Genomic DNA, 18475 nt, shown 5'->3' with positions numbered 1-18475 from the left:
CATCGTGTAGATGGGGCTTTACAGTTGAGATAATAAAAGTCAGATAACAGCCCTCTCCACGACTAAGACTTAGGCCCATATGCAATTTCCTTTTTCACCTGAGTTTTCTCCTAGGTGTAATTTTCAAACTTGGAAATAAAATGCCCTTTAAACTACCAGCAAGCAAACAAATACTCAAAATAATTTTAACAGTACTTTTTACCTATTTTTTGGTACTTTTTCCATTGCAAAGTACTGAAAAGTTACTTTAAATTGAAGATAAAAAATTATCCCCTAGGAGAAAACTCAGGTGAAAAAGTGAATTGCATATGGGCTTTAGTCGGAGAGCTTAATGGCTTGTTTGCATAGAAATAACAACTGGAGTTTCTCAACTCTTCCTGTACTGGCTATTTGCGCCTGTCCGCCCCTTATGTGTCGCGCCCAGGTTATGCGCATACAGCAGAACGCAATGGACGTTGAGGTAAGTGCCTGTTTTTAATCTTGGGAGGTGTGTGCGGGCGGCTCTTCCCGGCGCTGGCCACGCTGGGGAGATCGCCTGCACCCCCCAGCCTCCGCCTCCGGGGTGCCGCTGTGTGGGTTCCAGGCGGTGAGAGTGCCTGGGACCCCCGCGGCCCCCCGGTTGTATGGGGGCAATGGGAAGCCTCCTCGTGGCGCCCCTGGATAGTGCTGTATAGCATGAACTAATTCCCGCAGGGCGATTGTTTTGCGGTTTTTGGTTTTGACCCTGCATATTTAGGCATGCGAAAGCAAATGCTTATTTGCATGAGCAATGTCTCGTGATTAGCCAATAGGCCAAATTTGCAAAGCCAGATTTGTCAGGTTCACTTGGTTGATGCACACATGTTCTTTCTCTGATTGTAGTTAGCATTGCATTTCTTTTTTCTGAGGGCAGGTAGTGAGTGGCTTGTTTTAGGAGGTGAGAGCCCTGGAGCAGGCTATTTGCGCCTGTCCGCCCCTTATGTGTCGCGCCCAGGTTATGCGCATACAGCAGAACGCAATGGACGTTGAGGTAAGTGCCTGTTTTTAATCTTGGGAGGTGTGTGCGGGCGGCTCTTCCCGGCGCTGGCCACGCTGGGGAGATCGCCTGCACCCCCCAGCCTCCGCCTCCGGGGTGCCGCTGTGTGGGTTCCAGGCGGTGAGAGTGCCTGGGACCCCCGCGGCCCCCCGGTTGTATGGGGGCAATGGGAAGCCTCCTCGTGGCGCCCCTGGATAGTGCTGTATAGCATGAACTAATTCCCGCAGGGCGATTGTTTTGCGGTTTTTGGTTTTGACCCTGCATATTTAGGCATGCGAAAGCAAATGCTTATTTGCATGAGCAATGTCTCGTGATTAGCCAATAGGCCAAATTTGCAAAGCCAGATTTGTCAGGTTCACTTGGTTGATGCACACATGTTCTTTCTCTGATTGTTGATAATGGTACAAGGATAGGTGTCTGTAGACACCTGCAAAAAATGATGAAGATTGAGGGCCCTTACACATTAGAACTCATTTCCAGCGTTTTAAAGAGACACTGAAGCGAAAAAAAATATGATATAGTGAATTGGTTGTGTACTATGAATAATTACTAGAAGATTAGCAGCAAAGAAAATATTCTCATACTTTTATTTTCAGGTATATAGTGTTTTTTCTAACATTGCATCATTCTATAATATGTGCAGATTACACAACACTCAGCATTCAAAATGAGTCTTTCAGAGCAGTCTGTGAAGTAATGACCTCTCCTCGAGCAGAGAAAAAGTAAACAGTTCACTCAAGCCGCATCTACACGCGTAGATGCGGCCGCGATGCTCCTTATCAATCGAGCCGCTGATGCGGCTCGATTGATAAGATCCGACAGGACGGATCTTGCTTCCGCCGATTCCCTGCTCGCTCCCCGCTAGGGGACAATGGCAGGGAATCGAGCGGAAGATAAGCGGCGCGGCGCGGGGACGAGCGGGAATCGAGCGGGTATTGATGCCGGTGCACGCGCGGCGAGCGGGGACGCGGCGGGCACGCGGAAGAGGCGATCTGGCGGCTAATCGAGTCGCCGGATCGCTGCAATGTCCCATCGTGTAGATGGGGCTTTACAGTTGAGATAATAAAAGTCAGATAACAGCCCTCTCCACGACTAAGACTTAGGCCCATATGCAATTTCCTTTTTCACCTGAGTTTTCTCCTAGGTGTAATTTTCAAACTTGGAAATAAAATGCCCTTTAAACTACCAGCAAGCAAACAAATACTCAAAATAATTTTAACAGTACTTTTTACCTATTTTTTGGTACTTTTTCCATTGCAAAGTACTGAAAAGTTACTTTAAATTGAAGATAAAAAATTATCCCCTAGGAGAAAACTCAGGTGAAAAAGTGAATTGCATATGGGCTTTAGTCGGAGAGCTTAATGGCTTGTTTGCATAGAAATAACAACTGGAGTTTCTCAACTCTTCCTGTACTGGAAACAATTACACTGATGTATCTGATCTTAACCACTTTACCCCCGCGCGTACGTATTTCTCCGCCCCTTTTTCCATCCTTTAAAAACCAGGGACGGAGAAACACGTACTTTCCGCGTTCCCGACGCTGTCCGCGCTCCCGCTCGTAAACACGCCGCCCGCCGCTAGTAAAACCGCCGCCGCCCGCTCGCCCGGAGATTAATGAACGGGAAAATCCATTCCCGTTCGTTGATCTAAGCCCCACAATGACCCGCTGCTCTCCTATGGGCAGCGCGATCATTGTGAGAAGAAACTCACGTGTCCAGCCTCCTTATTCTTCCTCCAAGCTTCCGGAAGGAGGCTTGGAGGTCGCAATAAAGCAAAAAGTTACTGTGGCCATCTTGTGGCCAAATAGTAAACTACACCCTACACATTTTTCACATACAAATAAATGACTTTTACACACAAAATTAACTCATTACCTCCCACACTCCCCATTTTTTTTTTTTTGTAATTAAAAAAAAATTCAAAAATTTACAATTAAAAAAAATACATAATTAGTTACCTTAGGGACTGAACTTTTTAAATATTTAAGTCAAGAGGGTATAACACTGTTACTTTATAAACTATGGGCTTGTAATTAGGGATGGACGCAAAACTGAAAAAAATGCACCTTTATTTCCAAATGAAATATTGGCGCCAAACATTGTGATAGGGACATAATTTAAACGGTTTTATAACCGGGACAAAAGGGCACATAAATTTCATGGGTTTTAATTACAGTAGCATGCATTATTTAAAAACTATAATGGCCGAAAACTGAAAAATATTTTTTTTTTCCCCACATTTTTCCTATTTTCCCATTAAAACACATTTAGAAAAAAATAATTCTTGGCATAATGTCCCACCTAAAGAAAGCCTAATTGGTGGCGGAAAAAACAAGATATAGTTCATTTCATTGCGATAAGTAATGATAAAGTTATAGACGAATGAATGGAAGGAGCGCTGAAAGGTGAAAATTGCTCTGGTGGTCAGGGGGTAAAACCCCTCAGTGGTGAAGTGGTTAATGTTTTATTTCTTAGCTGTACTACACATACAAATCATAATATCATAATTTTTTTCGCTTCAGTGTCTCTTTAAAGAGAATCTGTATTGTTAAAATCGCACAAAAGTAAACATACCAGTGCGTTAGGGGACATCTCCTATTACCCTCTGTCACAATTTCGCCGCTCCCCGCCGCATTAAAAGTGGTTAAAAACAGTTTTAAAAAGTTTGTTTATAAACAAACAAAATGGCCACCAAAACAGGAAGTAGGTTGATGTACAGTATGTCCACACATAGAAAATACATCCATACACAAGCAGGCTGTATACAGCATTCCTTTTGAATCTCAAGAGATCATTTGTGTGTTTCTTTCCCCCCTGAGGGGGGAGTGCATAGCAGAACCACAACACTGAAGAACTTGGCAGCCTTCCAGACACAGGCTGACAAGTCTGACAAGGGAAAGATACATTGATTTATTACAGAGACTGTGATAGTACAAAGTGCTGCAGTAAGCCAGAACACATTAGAATAGCTTTTGGAACTTGTAGGATGATAAAAAACAGGATGCAATTTTTGTTACAGAGTCTCTTTAAAGCAAAGGGAATACTTTACGTTAACCAAGGTAAAATGAAAGTCCATAGACTTTCATTTTACTTTTCACACCCGACGTTGCGTTTCGATGCGCTGCGGTACAACGTACCCAAGAGCTTTTAATCGTCGGGAGCTGGCGTTTTCCCGTCGGGTGAATTAATAGCTGCCATCGCTGATTGCGACACACCGCAATGTCCAAATAGCCAAAACTTTATCACTGCTTATCACACTTAAATGATCTATATCTTGAAGTCAGGAGGATTAATTCATCAGGCATTTTGATAGGTTTTGGGAACCCATGTTTGCATTCACCAAACATTGAAGTGATTCCCGCCACGAACGCACAGCAAGAGCATATGCTTGTGAGCAGCTGCTGCTGATTGACAGGACACGCCTGTATGTCCTGTTTGTGGCAATGGAAAAAAAAAATGGATGCGTATAAACATCCAGTTTGCGATAGGTAGTTAAAAATGTGTGCACAATCTATATTAACCCCCCTGGCGGCTTTTTTTGCTATTTTTTTTTTCTATCATGTAGCTAGCCTAGTGCCAGCTACATGATGCCCCCCTCCCTGCGGCGTCCCTCCCACCCCTCCGATCGCCGCCGGCATGCTTGCCCATAAGAAAATCCCGTTCTGAACAGGATTTCCTTTAGGGCTTCCCCCGTCGCCATGGCGACGATCGGGATGACGTCGCCGACGTCATCGACGTCGTGACGTCAGAGGGAGTCCCGATCCACCCCTCACCGCTGCATGGCACTGATTGGCCTGGCTGCGCACGGGGTCAAAGTGCTAGCTGCGTGTAATAAAAAAAAATTACGCAAATCGGCACAGCAGGGCCTGAGAAATCCTCCTGCGCAGCCGCCAGGAATGTTAAGTTGGCCGATGCAGCTGTTTGTGGTTGCTTTGGCTGAAAATTGAGCATGTGTATAGATGTCCCCCAAGCTCATTCAAAGATCCGAAAAGCCGTATCAGTCTCAGAACTTAAAGAGACACTGAAACGGAAAAAAAATGATGATATAATGAATTGGTTGTGTAGTACAGATAATTACTAGAAGATTAGTTGCAAAGAAAATATTGTCATATTTTTTATTCTCAGTTATATAGTGGTTTTTTTTTTAATTGCATCATTCTCTAATATTTGCAGTTTACACACTACTGAGCATTCTAAATGATTTTACAGTTTTATGAACTATTGACCTGTCCTCTGGAGAGAAAAAGAAGATACAATGACTGACAGTTGAGAAAACAAGCTTCAGAAGACAGAGCTCTCTGCGACTTTGAAAGTCGTGGAGCTCAATGGCTTTTTTGCATAGATAACAACTGGAGTTTCTTAACTCTGCTCCTAAGGTTTTATTTCTTAGCTGTAGTACATATACAAATCATTATATCAGAATTTTTTCACTTCAGTGTCTTTTTAAAGGAGTACTATGATGAAAAACTGTCAAATTTAAAGCAAGTGTGAACATCTGTTCCTGAATAAAATCCACTGTTAATGTCCCCCCCCCCCCCCCCTACCTATATACCACTTACATTAAGTATTATTCATCTGGACCTCTTACTGACAAGGTTTTGGACTAGTAAATCTCTTCAATGGGATTCTCAAGGTTTCCTTTTTTTTTTCAAAAGCAAAGATGCCAGCTGGCCTGCCTACTCGCGGCACACTGTTGCTGCAGCTGGACAGATCCACTGCTGTTCACACCAAGTTCTTTCAAAAATACAGGACACCATGAGAATCCTCCTCAAAGTGAACCTCCGGACTAAAAATCTACTCAGCAGAACTGAAAAGGCTTGGTGTATCTTTAACAGTTTCACAGCATCAGAACTTTGTTTTTCTTACCAAAGCATAATTTTTAGCTGCATTTTTTATCTAAGCTCCACCCATCAAAGAAAAAAAGCCCTGTTTTTTTCCCTGATGCTGTGCAGAGCATGATGGGATTTCCTATGTTGTTATTCACGTTGCCTAGCAACTGGGAGAGGTGCTCAGGACACATGACAGTTGGAACTGTGTCTCATGCTCCCTGTCTCCTCCTTTCAACCAAAAAGATGGCTGCCATCATGAAATCAAACATTTGCCTGTTCTGTTAAAACAGAGTGAATAAGAGATTATATTACCTATCTATTTTAATTAACATAACTAATGTAACTTAATGACAGTATGTTTGTTTAGGCTGGAGTTCCTCTTTTTAAGGAGATGTACAGATGTATTAGTCCAAAATCATTGAGAGGTTCTGAGCCATCAGATGAATGGTTCCTACAGTTAGTGACACCTACAAAAGAAGAAAGTCAATTTCAGTGCAATTTGCTATAGGGCAAAAGTACATCTTATATCTGTGTACATACGCAGTTTACATTTTACAGTTTTTTTTAGCATAGTTCTCCTTTGACTTCAGATCCAACACAAACGACAGATGCAAAAAGAAAGGTGACAGCAGGGATAGAGCAGGTAGTATTCCGGGTAAGTTAAACAAGAAAAATCAGCAACAAGGTCATTTCAAACTCTGGTCTGGTATTCTTTTTTTTTTAACAATTCCATTTTATTGAGTTTAAAACAGATCAATTACAAACAAGTACAACGTGTACCGTAAAAAAAACGGGTGATACAAAAGAGTCATCACTAATACAGCATATAGTTAATAAGCCATTGTGATAACAACATATTGGTCATAGTCAAACACTGGTATTTTAGTTCCAGCCATAAAAGTGCTATGGTGAGCAGCAATCAAAGTATACAGCATTATTATTAGTATTTCTAAAAACGAATTAGGATGCGTGTCAAGATTTGTTATGGAAAATACATGTCTGACTATTCGCTCTGATGCCAGGAGTCACAAGAACAGTGTTCAGGTCTGGAGTCCATAGAGGTTGCAGGTATAAACTTACAGAACGATCATCAGAAAGCCTAGTAACAGCAGAATAATGCTGGGTACACATGATATGTTTTTCCGCTCGATTTTCCACCTGATCGTTTTTTCTGCTTGATTCTGCGCTTGATTCTCTTATCTTCCGCTCGTTTTTCTTATCTTATTCCATTCACTTCTATGAGAAACAAACATTATAAAAGGACTGTGCCAAATGATCTCTTGCTGAACAGGCAGTGCTGAACCATATAACCAGGTGGACAACCATGCAGCAGATGATGTCTCACTGTACGAGTGATTGCAGCACCAGTTAGAGGTGTGAAAATTGATTTGGCTAGTAGCCTAATGGCCCATACTCATGGGCTACAAATGTCGCCGCAACACGTGGCGCGCGCGTGTTGCAGCGACAGGTCGCCCGTGAGTATGCGGCGTTGCACGGTGCGCACCCCGAACCGTCGCTCGTCGCTGATATCGCCAGGCGATTGGCGTGGTCAATCGCCTGGCGACAGTCGCCGCCGCAACTCCGCCGGAACTGTCGCTAGTCCACGTGAGTACGCGGACTAGCGACAGCAACGAGATAAGAAATGTATTGGGCTTCCGGCGGGGGAAGGAGCAACAGCGACAGCTTCCGCCGCATCAGTTGCCAGGTCCCTCCGCCGTGTGTATGCGGAGGGACCTGGCGATGAGCTGTCACCGGCCTGTCGCGCACACGCTCACGTGTGCTGGCGACAGGCCAAAAAGTTGCCCGTGAGTATGGGCCATAAGTGGGGTGGTAGCTTTTATTTGCACTCTAGTCTACAGTTACCTCCATCTATTCAACCAAAGCAGGGTAGACTAGTCTGGAGATGAAGACCCTGTTGTAGACCACCAGGGACTGCTGTATACAGTCTTTTCAGATGTGTATACTTACAGACCTTTATATACGTAGTTCTGTTGACCTTATAAAATAAACGAAGGGACCACAGCTTCTGCAGAAAGAACAGATGTGCACTCTACTTTACATCACCCCATATTTAACTATAGTTCATTCATCATTCGTGACAAGAAGAATCTTTTTTTACCTTATTATCCAACAACACATAAAGCTTCCCACAGAAGTCACAGTAAAATGAGTACAGACAAACATGAAATGTAAATAAAAATCTGCTGAGTGGAATACACATGAATGGAATTGGAGGAAAACAATGTTTCTTTCATACTGGGCCTTGTTTTAGCTGACGGAGGCAAACTCTTGGAAGGTTTCTCATAACCCTTATGTGTTGGTGGCTCGCTCCTAGCTGCCTAATTACATTTTTTTCATGGTTTTAGCCAACAGCTAACTTTCTGACCCCGTTCAACAAGAGCGTCTTATTGAGATTGCTCCTTATTCTTCTCTTATTGCAGAATTTTAGGTCAAGATGTGTTGGCAGAGATTGGGCTTGTCACGTTTCAGACTTACAGGCATAAAATCTAGACAGACGCGCTACTATTGACTCAATACTGTGATTGTAAGCAACAGAGAGTCCTAATGTAGAGAAATTCACAGTAATTCTGCCTTCAGGCAGTCTTAGGTGCATTGGAATGTTGACACCATATTAACTTCAGATTATTCTGAGAAATGAAACGGTACCTCTGCTTCGGTGTAAGTTGTCGGAGATACTCGCTGTATTACTGCACTCACATTTACCAGCATGAAGGTTTTTGTTATTGTTGTTTCCTTCTGCTTCCCTCCTAATCATGTTTTGCGCCTGGTACATTATCTATGCGCATTCTGCTTTCCCAAAGCTTTTGCCAAGTAGGCAGAGTGTTGTTAGAGAAAACAATTAACATACAGAAAAAGTTGATTTTTCCATTGTGGCTTCTCCCCTATGCCCAGGAGTGCTGGTGTCACAAACGTACCTGTCCTGAAGCCCAGCACTGGCTCCACCTCCTTCCCTGTGGGACAGCTCCCATGGTCTACTCTTTCTCATCTCGTGACACTATAGTCCTATTCAAGGTGATAAGTAGCTTGCAGATGCGAGCTACTTATCACCTTGCCATCGCGCGAGGATTACCGGCAAATCCTATTGCCCATATCCTTCGCGCGATGGCCGATCGTTAGGGAGCATTACGCAGGCGAAAGCCTGAGCGATGCTCCCTTTTACCGAGCGATGGGGAGTGAGGTTTACGCTGTGGTGCTGTCCATCAGCACCACGGCCTCACTCCCCACACATGCGCACTCGCCCGCCTAACATCCGCCGCCATCTTCCGCCTAAGCATCTGGGGGTCTCCTTTAATAAGGAGACCCCCAGAGCTCCCCGTCAGGTCGCCGCACAGTTTAGAAGCCCCCGCAAAGCTCTGCACCGGCACCCCTGTTGGCATACATACCGCCGCAGATCACCCGCCGCCTCTCGCCGCAAAATCCGTCGTGTAATTACAGTGTATCTAACACTGTAATTACTGTGCGCATAGAAGGAGCCCGGGCAAAGCATCTTTGAATCTGCAGCCTGGGCTCCCCGTTGGTCCGCTGTCTGAGCCATTTTATTGGCTAGTTAGATACACTGTAATTACGCGACAGATTTTGCGGCGAGAGGCGGCGGGTGATCTGCGGCGGTATGTATGCCAACAGGGGTGCCGGTGCAGAGCTGCGCGGGGGCTTCTAAACTGTGTGGCGACCCGACGGGGAGCTCTGGGGGTCTCCTTATTAAAGAAGACCCCCAGATGCTGCGGCGACGACGTGCGTTAGCTAGTTTAGACCTGCTTTTTGCAGGTCTAAGGTAACACTCATGTCTGCCGGGAAGCATCGCTTCCCGGAGACATGATAAGGGTAATTGGATTCGGTGTTAGGAACTCGCTGGGCGATTATATCGCCCAAGCGAGTTCTTTTCCGCCTGGGGGGGTCTAAAGTTTAATTAGATTAGGCGATGCCCCCATCACCTAAGTTAAGAACTCGCCAGTGCTTAGCGCTGGCGAGTTCAGGAATAGAATATGGCCCTTAATCAATAAAATATTTGGCTTTTATGCCACCAGCAAGCAAGAAAATACTCTGAATAATTTTGGCAGAACTTTTTGGTCCTTTTTCTGTTGCAGAGCGCTAAGAAGTTATTTTAAAACCACTTAATGACACCTGGACGTATATATACGTCCAGTGTAGTTGTGAAGAGCACACCAACAGTTTGTTACTAAATGAGGTACATGTGGTATCATTTTTATCATGACGAGTTATAAAATACATTTTGGTATGTCTTAAAGCTTGGACCCACATCACATAAAAAATAGGTAGGGACAAACTCAATCCAACATAAAAAGTGCAAGACAAGGGTGCTATCCACTACGCCACTGTGCAGCCTAAACAGAAGTTGAAAAATGATCTCTTAAGAGAAAACGTAGGAGAAAAAGTGAATTGAATAAGAACCCAGTGATTTAATGCAGAGAGTTGGGAGGAAGTGGCAACAACCTGGATGTTTCTGTGTGTGCCATACGTGAGAACGCATGAAAATTCACAAGCTGCTGTGCATAGTACTGACATCACAAGCAAGATGGTAGTGCCCATGTAGTCTGGTTCTAATGGCAGCATCAAACAATGAGAGTACATGTTGTCCATTAAAGCGGTATTGTCTCCATAAAAATCAAATTTCAACAGCAACTGGTCTGAGTGTATTAAGTGATAAAGATGCTAATCCTGCATTCAAAACGTGCAAAACTTTTTCTACTGTTATGGTTTGTAGTTATCATATACTTTAGGAGCACTGGCCCTAGTGCCAAACAGTGCCGAAGAGTTGAATGCTCCTCTTCCATTTATTTCCCTGCCTAGCTGCTTATCAGAAACACCCTCTAATTACTTGTGTTTATAAGCAAGGCTGAGGTGACTCAGTGATTGGATGTGTAAATAAAAAAAAGACAGTGCAGTTGTTAGTATACACCTCAGTGGGAGTGTCTGAAGACTCTGGGAGGAGGGCAGCTAATGAATACACAATGAGCAAGAGAAGGGAGGGCGGGAAACAAGAGTCAGGGTGGATATGATGTCAGCATTAGCTTGGCAAGATGGCCACTGCCTAGAATACGATTTTCTGCTTTTCCTATATAAAATTCACAGGAATCATTACGTGGATAGCACAATACATCTGTGATGTAAGTAGAAGTAGTATTTATCTACTTATATATGTGTTTTTTATTTCGAGGTTAGCATGGGTGTTGCTTGTTCTTTTTAACATATGTGTTGGTCTGCCAATGGGCCTGCAGGAGATTAGGATGTGTAAGAGTTCCTATATTTCTTCTGTCAGGTAGATGTTTCAGCAGTTTGTCATAAGGCAGCTATTTCTGGGGTTCACAGTTTATCATAAAGCTGATGTTCCTAGGGCTTGTAATTTACCACAAAGCCTGGTTTGATATTAAGCCGGTCCTTCAAACTTCTCAGTTTCATAAGCTGGTATTCACATGTCCTTATTTCATTACCTTGCTTAAATTCCCCCCCCCCCTTAATATGGTAAGCCTTAAGTCCGTTGTCCTTATGGAGTATGGGTTGTAGCTCTATGGCTATTTTCCTAGCACACCAAGATGTTGTTGGTATGTTAAGGGTACTCTGTCGGGCTACTGTTTCTCTCTGTATTCCAGAAGCTGGACCCTGGGTATTCAGGTGGCTTTCCTCATTTGATCTTTTTGAACAAAGGCTGCAGACATCAAACTATAGAAGTCCCTCTTGAGGTTGTAAAGGAGCAAGTCCATTTCTCTGGAGTTTAAGCAAATGCAGTTGTAACGCAGGGTTCTGCTAAAGATGCCCGATCGCTTGGAGTGGGGTGGGTGAAAGCTGTCACTCCTAAGGTTTGAGTGCCAGTCTGTGGGCTTCTGGTATGCCGCAGTCTAATTACAATTGTTTTTGATCCGAATAGTTGTGTCCAGAAAATGTATGTGTGAGGTGGAGCGGTTCATTTTCAGTTTGATGTTGGGGTGAAATTTGGAATTGGAGCAGCTGCTCCTCCCGATTCCAGATGACAAGGATATCATCGATAAAGCGGTAGGTAGTAGGAGTGGGGTTAAAGGGTGCAGACCGACAAGAAATGGTTTTCTAATTTAGCCATGAACAGGTGGTCACCAAACTGTGGTGCAAAGCGTGTTCCCATACTAGTCCCCATCTTCTGTAGGTATATGTTCCAGCCAAAGTTGAAATAATTGTGGGTGAAGATGAACCTCATGAGAGGTATTACTGATTCTGTGGGGAGGTGCCCATGGGTCAAAAAGAATTCACAGGCTGCAATGCCATCCTCATGTGCAATCTTGAACAGTTAGTCATTAAAGGTATCACCTAAACAGCTTTTGTTGCTATGTTGGCAAGGTGCACCCAGCAGCCTGGCAGCCTTACCACCCTGTCAGCACTATAAAGGGGAACATTATAAAGCTGCCATATTGGAAAAAAGTCTGGAAAAACCCAATTACATTTCTTCTGAACTCTGGATTGGTGAAGAGGTACTCTGTTCTTCTCTCTTTAAAGTGGACCTGAACTCTTGCACAGGACAGAAGGAAAACCTAGAGAAATGCACCCTGTATGTGTTTAGAGAGTTTAGCATGTCTAATTCCCCCTCATCTGTGACTAATCACAAGTTATAATGTGACCTCTTCAGCTGTGTCAGCTCTTGCCACGGCAGAGCAGCTAATTTGTAAATGCAGAATGTTAACACTATGTCTGCTTACATGAAAGCAGGAAGTAGATAAACTACAGATTTATTGCATGCTTTGTATCAGCTGTAGCAAAGAATGTGTTTTCTTTAAAGGTTATTATGCTGATGCTTATCTTTTAGAGCAGAGAGGAAGTTCTGAGTTCAGGTCCACTTTAAAGTCCAACTAAACACCAAACTGAAAGAGCCAAATTCACAAAGCAGTCATGTTGATTGGTGTAAATTACAAACATTAACGTTGGGACTTTTCAATTTGAGTAACCCATTGTTTAGCTGTTGTTTCCTGTTGTCGACATACAGTATCTATTTAGGCTTCAGACCTGTTTCCTAACAAGTCTTACAGCTGGTCAACACTTTCTTCCTTTAATTCAAATCCTGCCTTCACATGTAGACACATGTTTTTATTTTAAAGCAAGGAGTCTGGGAAATGTAGTCTTACAACTATTGTTCTTCCTATTATGGGTGTCACATGGTCATTCCTGACTGACCCATCCAGCAGCTGAATCCAGAGGGAAGAGGAAGCAAGCTGTACGGGATTAGGAAGCCCATTTTGCCCATTAAAAATGTATTCTGCCACCCCACCACTTTGCTTTTATACATTGTTTACATTCACTTATCAACATGGTTGAAGTGATAGAAATAGCTTTAAGTTTTGGGATTAGTTGATCATTATAATGTGCTAATGCCACAATAATTTTTCCTGACTTCCATACTAGTATGATGTGATTCCCACGTTCTCCACTTCATGTACATTTTAAAATAAGTACTACAAATGTATTTAACATTTCTCATTGGTGATCATATGTCTTGTTGAAGGACCTTCTTCTTACTGATCTTACTGACCTGATGGTATGCTAATTCGATGGATGGATAGACGGTATGGTAATTCAAGCTGCCACACTGTCACCAAAACCACCAAGCAATGAGGCTGCTAAAACGTTATTGTATTTCTCGTTCAGGAAGAAAAGTCACAGTGGTCAAGATCCATGACATGCCTCATGATGAAGCTGGAGCAGCTGAATGTGGACATTGAAGATGCCATCAGTGCTGGCACTAATCAACTGTGTATCTCACCAGAGTTTCTGGCAGCCCAGGTATAGTGTATTCTTTATTGGTCCATCTCAATGGCAATGTGTGTACCACCATTCTAGGTTATATAGCGAGCTCCTGACTTCTTTTTTTTTGTAAACCTTTTTGTAAAGCATTAAGTTGTAGTACAATACAAATATATTATAAATTGTCAGCAGGTGAAATAGCAATCGTATCACATTATTAGGACAACAAGAGAGCATTCACAATAAAAAGACAGGATATTGAATACACAGCAGTCATAGAAGCTAGAAAAACAGCTTGCACCATCATATACAAGTTGAGGACATGTTTGGGTTCAAACTCAAAGTTCCGTACCTTGAAGAAGATGATTTATCACATAATCATTTATATCTAAAGTGCAAGTGATAAAGCCAACAGAACAGAAATACAGTTAGAACAGTAACAAAACAAACACATGGGTCTTGACCAATATCTTAATCATTATAACTGAAATCTACAGTTGTGTTCCAGTCTATAGCACTTGAATACAGTTAGCTCGTGATTTTTGAGAAGTTTCTTGCACTGTGACCCGTGATGCTCGGATACCCCTATTCACGAATTCGAGTAAATCTGGCCATGGCAGAATCGAAATCCAGATACGCCGTGATCGTGATCCGAATTTGAATCGGAGCTCTGAATTTGACTCGGATTTTAGCCGTGATTACATGTAGAATCCATGGTCACGGCCGTGATCACGGATTTGAGTTTAACGTTAATAGCAATGCCCCCATACATGCTACAATTACCAAAATTGCATTAATTATAAAGGTGATCAGTGGCAACAACTTAAATTTTTTTTTTCAAAAAGACCTTATAGTTTTTGAGAAAATCGAATTTCAAATTCCAAATAAAAAAAGTATTCTTGATTAAAAACCACCAAAACCCCCTTACATGATATAAACACCAAATTTGCAGGGTATGTTAAGTGGAACAGTGGGAACAAGGGGAAAACATTTTTTCAAAAAGAACATATCATTTTTGAGAAAATCGATTTTAAAGTTTCAAAGGAAGTTTCAAAGGAAAAAAGTATACATGTAAATGCAGTAAATACATTACCTGTCATTTACCGCATTAAAATGTATACTAATATTAAAATGTATTACTATATTCCTTTGAAACTCTGAAATCGATTTTCTCAAAAACTATAAGGTCTTTCTGAAATTTTCTCCCTTGTTCCCACTTTTCTACTTAACATATCCTGCAAATTTGGTGTTTATATCATGTAAGGGGGATTTGCTATTAACCGCTAAAGTCGGCGGGTTTTCAGATTATAATCACGGCCGTAATCACGGCTAAATCGGTGATCACGAGCCGGATTTGGACCACAATCACGAGTGCATTCGGAAACTGAATCCGTGATTAAGAGGCGATCACGAATTCGGAATCCGACCTCGTGATCAGAAAAAACAGCTCGTGATCAATAGTTACCCTTGATCACGAGGCCGTGGAGAGCAACACTGACTGTGACAGAGGGCAGATCCCTGAGCTTCTTATCATGATTATTTAAAAATCCAGAAATTAATAGAACATTACTGCAAGTTATAGTAAGTCTCAAGGCCTCTGTCAAAACTTCTCTATTACTTGTGGTCCCTAATGATGGTCCGTGAGATGTTAATCATTCCAAGGTTCAAAAGAGTCAATGCCTGTCTGATGTGATCATACTTAGCAAATCAGCATCACGTAGCGTTACACTGTGCAGAATCTCCTTAGCATGCAAGGTGTCACACTACTACCAACAATAAAATCGAGGCTTACCAGCCAGAACCAACACACATTGTAAGTTTGTAACTATGCAATGTTGTTAGATCAATCAATGATCACCCTCCACAGGTCCAGCATACTGTATAGGTATAGCCTCCGGATCTACAACGGTAGCAGCTGATTCCAATTATAAGCATAAAAACACAAGCACATAGGCTAAGTGCAGATTCTCATCTAGTTAAAAAAGTAAAATGAATAAAACAGGACTTATGCTGGGATTAGACTTATGCTGGGAATGGATTACACGTTACGCTTTTCGCGTTCGATTATGCACGCGATCCATTAGCCATTCGATTTTCTACTCCATTCTCTTATCTTCCACTCGTTTTTCTTATCTTTTTTCCATTCACTTCTATGAGAAATCGAACGGAAAAGAATCGAGCGGAACATCGGACATGTCGGAATTTTATCACCGAAGGCATCTATCAGAACGATTCTTCGCAAAAAACGTAATCCCAGCATTACATACAGGCCCCAAGTGATGGGTACCCCAAAGTCAGAAGTACACTTGTGTGTAATAACTCAGAAGGTTGAGATGAAGAGATGCTGTCTGTCTCTTTCCCAACCGGTGTCAAACTCTGTTGTTATGAGGGGATAAGGAGCGCAGCACCAAATTTTAAAGCTATCAACTCCATTGAGGCCCCTCTGCCCCCCCCCCCAGTGCTCCCCACTCCCCGCCTCACATCACCCCCTCCCGTGTTTGTTAAGGCATAAGCAATCAGCCTTAGTCAGCTAGAATAGACCCGAGTAATCAAGCTCCGCTTCTTCTCTGCCACTGTAGAGCAGAGTGTCAATAGAGACACACTGCTTTGATTCATAACAGAACCATTGCCGCTAAGGATCCTTCCGATCTTGTATCATGTATCTATTTGATACTAAGCTCCAAATAGCTCAGTTCTAAACATTGCAACAAATATTACCAAAGAGCAATGGAATGGAGAACCCTCCATTCTATATTAACCAAATGAGCTAGAAAATGTATTAAAGGACCTACATGTCATTAATAAACGGGGTGGGATTAATCATATTGTGGATTTATTAATTCATCCCTCCAAACCTACAGTGGGTTGCAAAAGTATTCGGCCTCCTTGAAGTTTTCCACATTTTGTCATATTACTGCCACAAACATGAATCAATGTTATTGGAATTCCACATGAAAGACCAACACAAAGTGGTGTACACATGAGAAGTAGAACGAAAATCATACATGATTCCAAACATTTTTTACAAATCAATAACTGCAAAGTGGTGTGTGCATAATTATTCGGCCCCCTTTGATCTGAGTGCAGTCAGTTGCCTATAGACATTGCCTGATGAGTGCTAATGACTAAATAGAGTGCACCTGTGTGTAATCTAATGTTAGTACTGTCAGGAATATATTGGGGTGCTTAGTATGTAAGGAACAGGAACATATTCTTTCATTTTTCTGCCTGTGTTCCATATAGGTCTGCTAGAAGGGAGCTGTTGCCGTTGATTGCTTGGGGCAAGGAAGTGGGTATTGTCTTGACCATATGAGGTGCTTTGAGTTTCTGCTAATAGGATTAACTGCCTGGCTTTTTGAACTCAGGAGACGGCCCATTGTCTCAATACACAAAGCAAGCCTAGCCAGGAAAAGTCTAAAACATGTCAGCTGGTGGTGAAGAAACCCTATTTCACTGTGAGGAAATTCAATTATTGGTGGAGTTGAAAAGCCTCACTTAACAATCTCTTCATGTATAGACATTGTAACCTGGGGAAATTGGGCTAAGGAAGTCTTTTGTTGGGTGTGGGTACTATAGTGGATGTTGGATCTCTGAATATCCAATTATGACTGAGGATGTAATTAAATCTAGTCTCCCCCCATCCACACAGGCTTACAGCCTCGAGGCGAATATTTCATTATAAAAACCAGGGGACAGCTACCTCAAATCAGTTCTCTTCTGACGGTAGCTGCGGCTGGTCTCCTGGCCCAAGATAGTGGACTCCTGGTCTAACCAGAATTGTGTCCGTCCACAAAAGTCCAAGATTCTTCTATCTGGATTCCTGTATTTTGGTAAGCAAACTGCTTGGTGTGTTATCTTTGTAACTTTAATTTTGTAACTTTTTATTTTTGTTTTTTTGTAATCTTTTGTATATATTCTGTTCTGCATTGTTCCATGTTTTTCTGGAATATTAAATTATTATTTAATAAGCTTGACTTCTGCCGTACTAAACTAACACTCATAGCCTAGAGGAGACTGCAGTGTAGCTGTGTATAAGTCCATGCCTAATTTGTATGCTTGAGCAACACTACCATATGAAATTGTAATTGCATTGTGTGTGGGGGCGTTTGTCATACGTTGGCCTAAAGCGCGCAGCTGACCCAACGTACGATACGCCAGTGCGAGTAGCTAACAGTATCGTTCGGAACGACTGTTAGTGGTTTTGCTGCACGACATTGTAACTTGCATTACAAGTCAGTGTATGATTGTGCTGTGTTACTGTACAACTGTACTGTGTGTGTGGGTGCGTGGCGTTCTCGTATTCGGCCTAAGCGCAAAGCTGACCCAAATACGAAAACGCAGATTGCGTGTTTAGCCCTCGACAGCTGAGGAGACGTGTCTAGCAACGCTAGTGGTGGCAGTGGGAAGTGTTTGAGGGGTTCCAGCCTTGCTTGTCGCTTAAATTAGGCTGTTCCCCGCTTAATCTGGTCAAACCCGCAGTCGGGAACCGTATACGCAGGCGTGCCGTGGGCCGGTTCCTGACATAATTGGCTGGCAGTGGTGGCATCGTTTAGTACATTAGTACGCAGTTTAGCTCGCTATTCTGAGTACTAAAGGCTGGAAGCTTGCTAGAAGCAACTAGCCTACAGAAGTCTACTCAGTGCAGAATCTATATACGTTTTTTTTTTTTTTTTTTCAAAGATACACACTTGGTGTTTTGCTTTCCCTTCCCCCCCTTTTTTTTTCTTTTTATTTTTTGCAACACGATGGCTCAGAAAGCATCCAGCTATGCAAGGCAAAACAAAGAGATACTACTCAACCTGTGTGAGCACAAAGGCATCAAGACGGTGAGCGGCCAGACTAAGGAGCAGTTAGTTCGTGCGCTCGAGGAGCATGATGAGGCAGAGCGA

At 42.7% G+C, this 18475-nt stretch overlaps 1 protein-coding gene across 1 annotated transcript in view; it reads left to right on the top strand.

Moving 5' to 3' along the window:
• The window catches only part of STARD13 (StAR related lipid transfer domain containing 13), a 390032-nt gene that overhangs the window by 26274 nt on the left and 345283 nt on the right, over positions 1 to 18475 (top strand). The window contains exon 2 of the mRNA XM_068267055.1: positions 13491 to 13625. Coding sequence (XP_068123156.1) covers positions 13491 to 13625 — 135 coding nt within the window. The remainder of the gene's footprint in view (positions 1 to 13490; positions 13626 to 18475) is intronic.

The sequence above is a fragment of the Hyperolius riggenbachi genome, chromosome 2 (genome assembly GCF_040937935.1).
Source record: "Hyperolius riggenbachi isolate aHypRig1 chromosome 2, aHypRig1.pri, whole genome shotgun sequence".
In the NCBI taxonomy this organism is placed as follows: domain Eukaryota; kingdom Metazoa; phylum Chordata; class Amphibia; order Anura; family Hyperoliidae; genus Hyperolius; species Hyperolius riggenbachi.
This window is presented reverse-complemented; position numbering and strand designations above follow the sequence as displayed.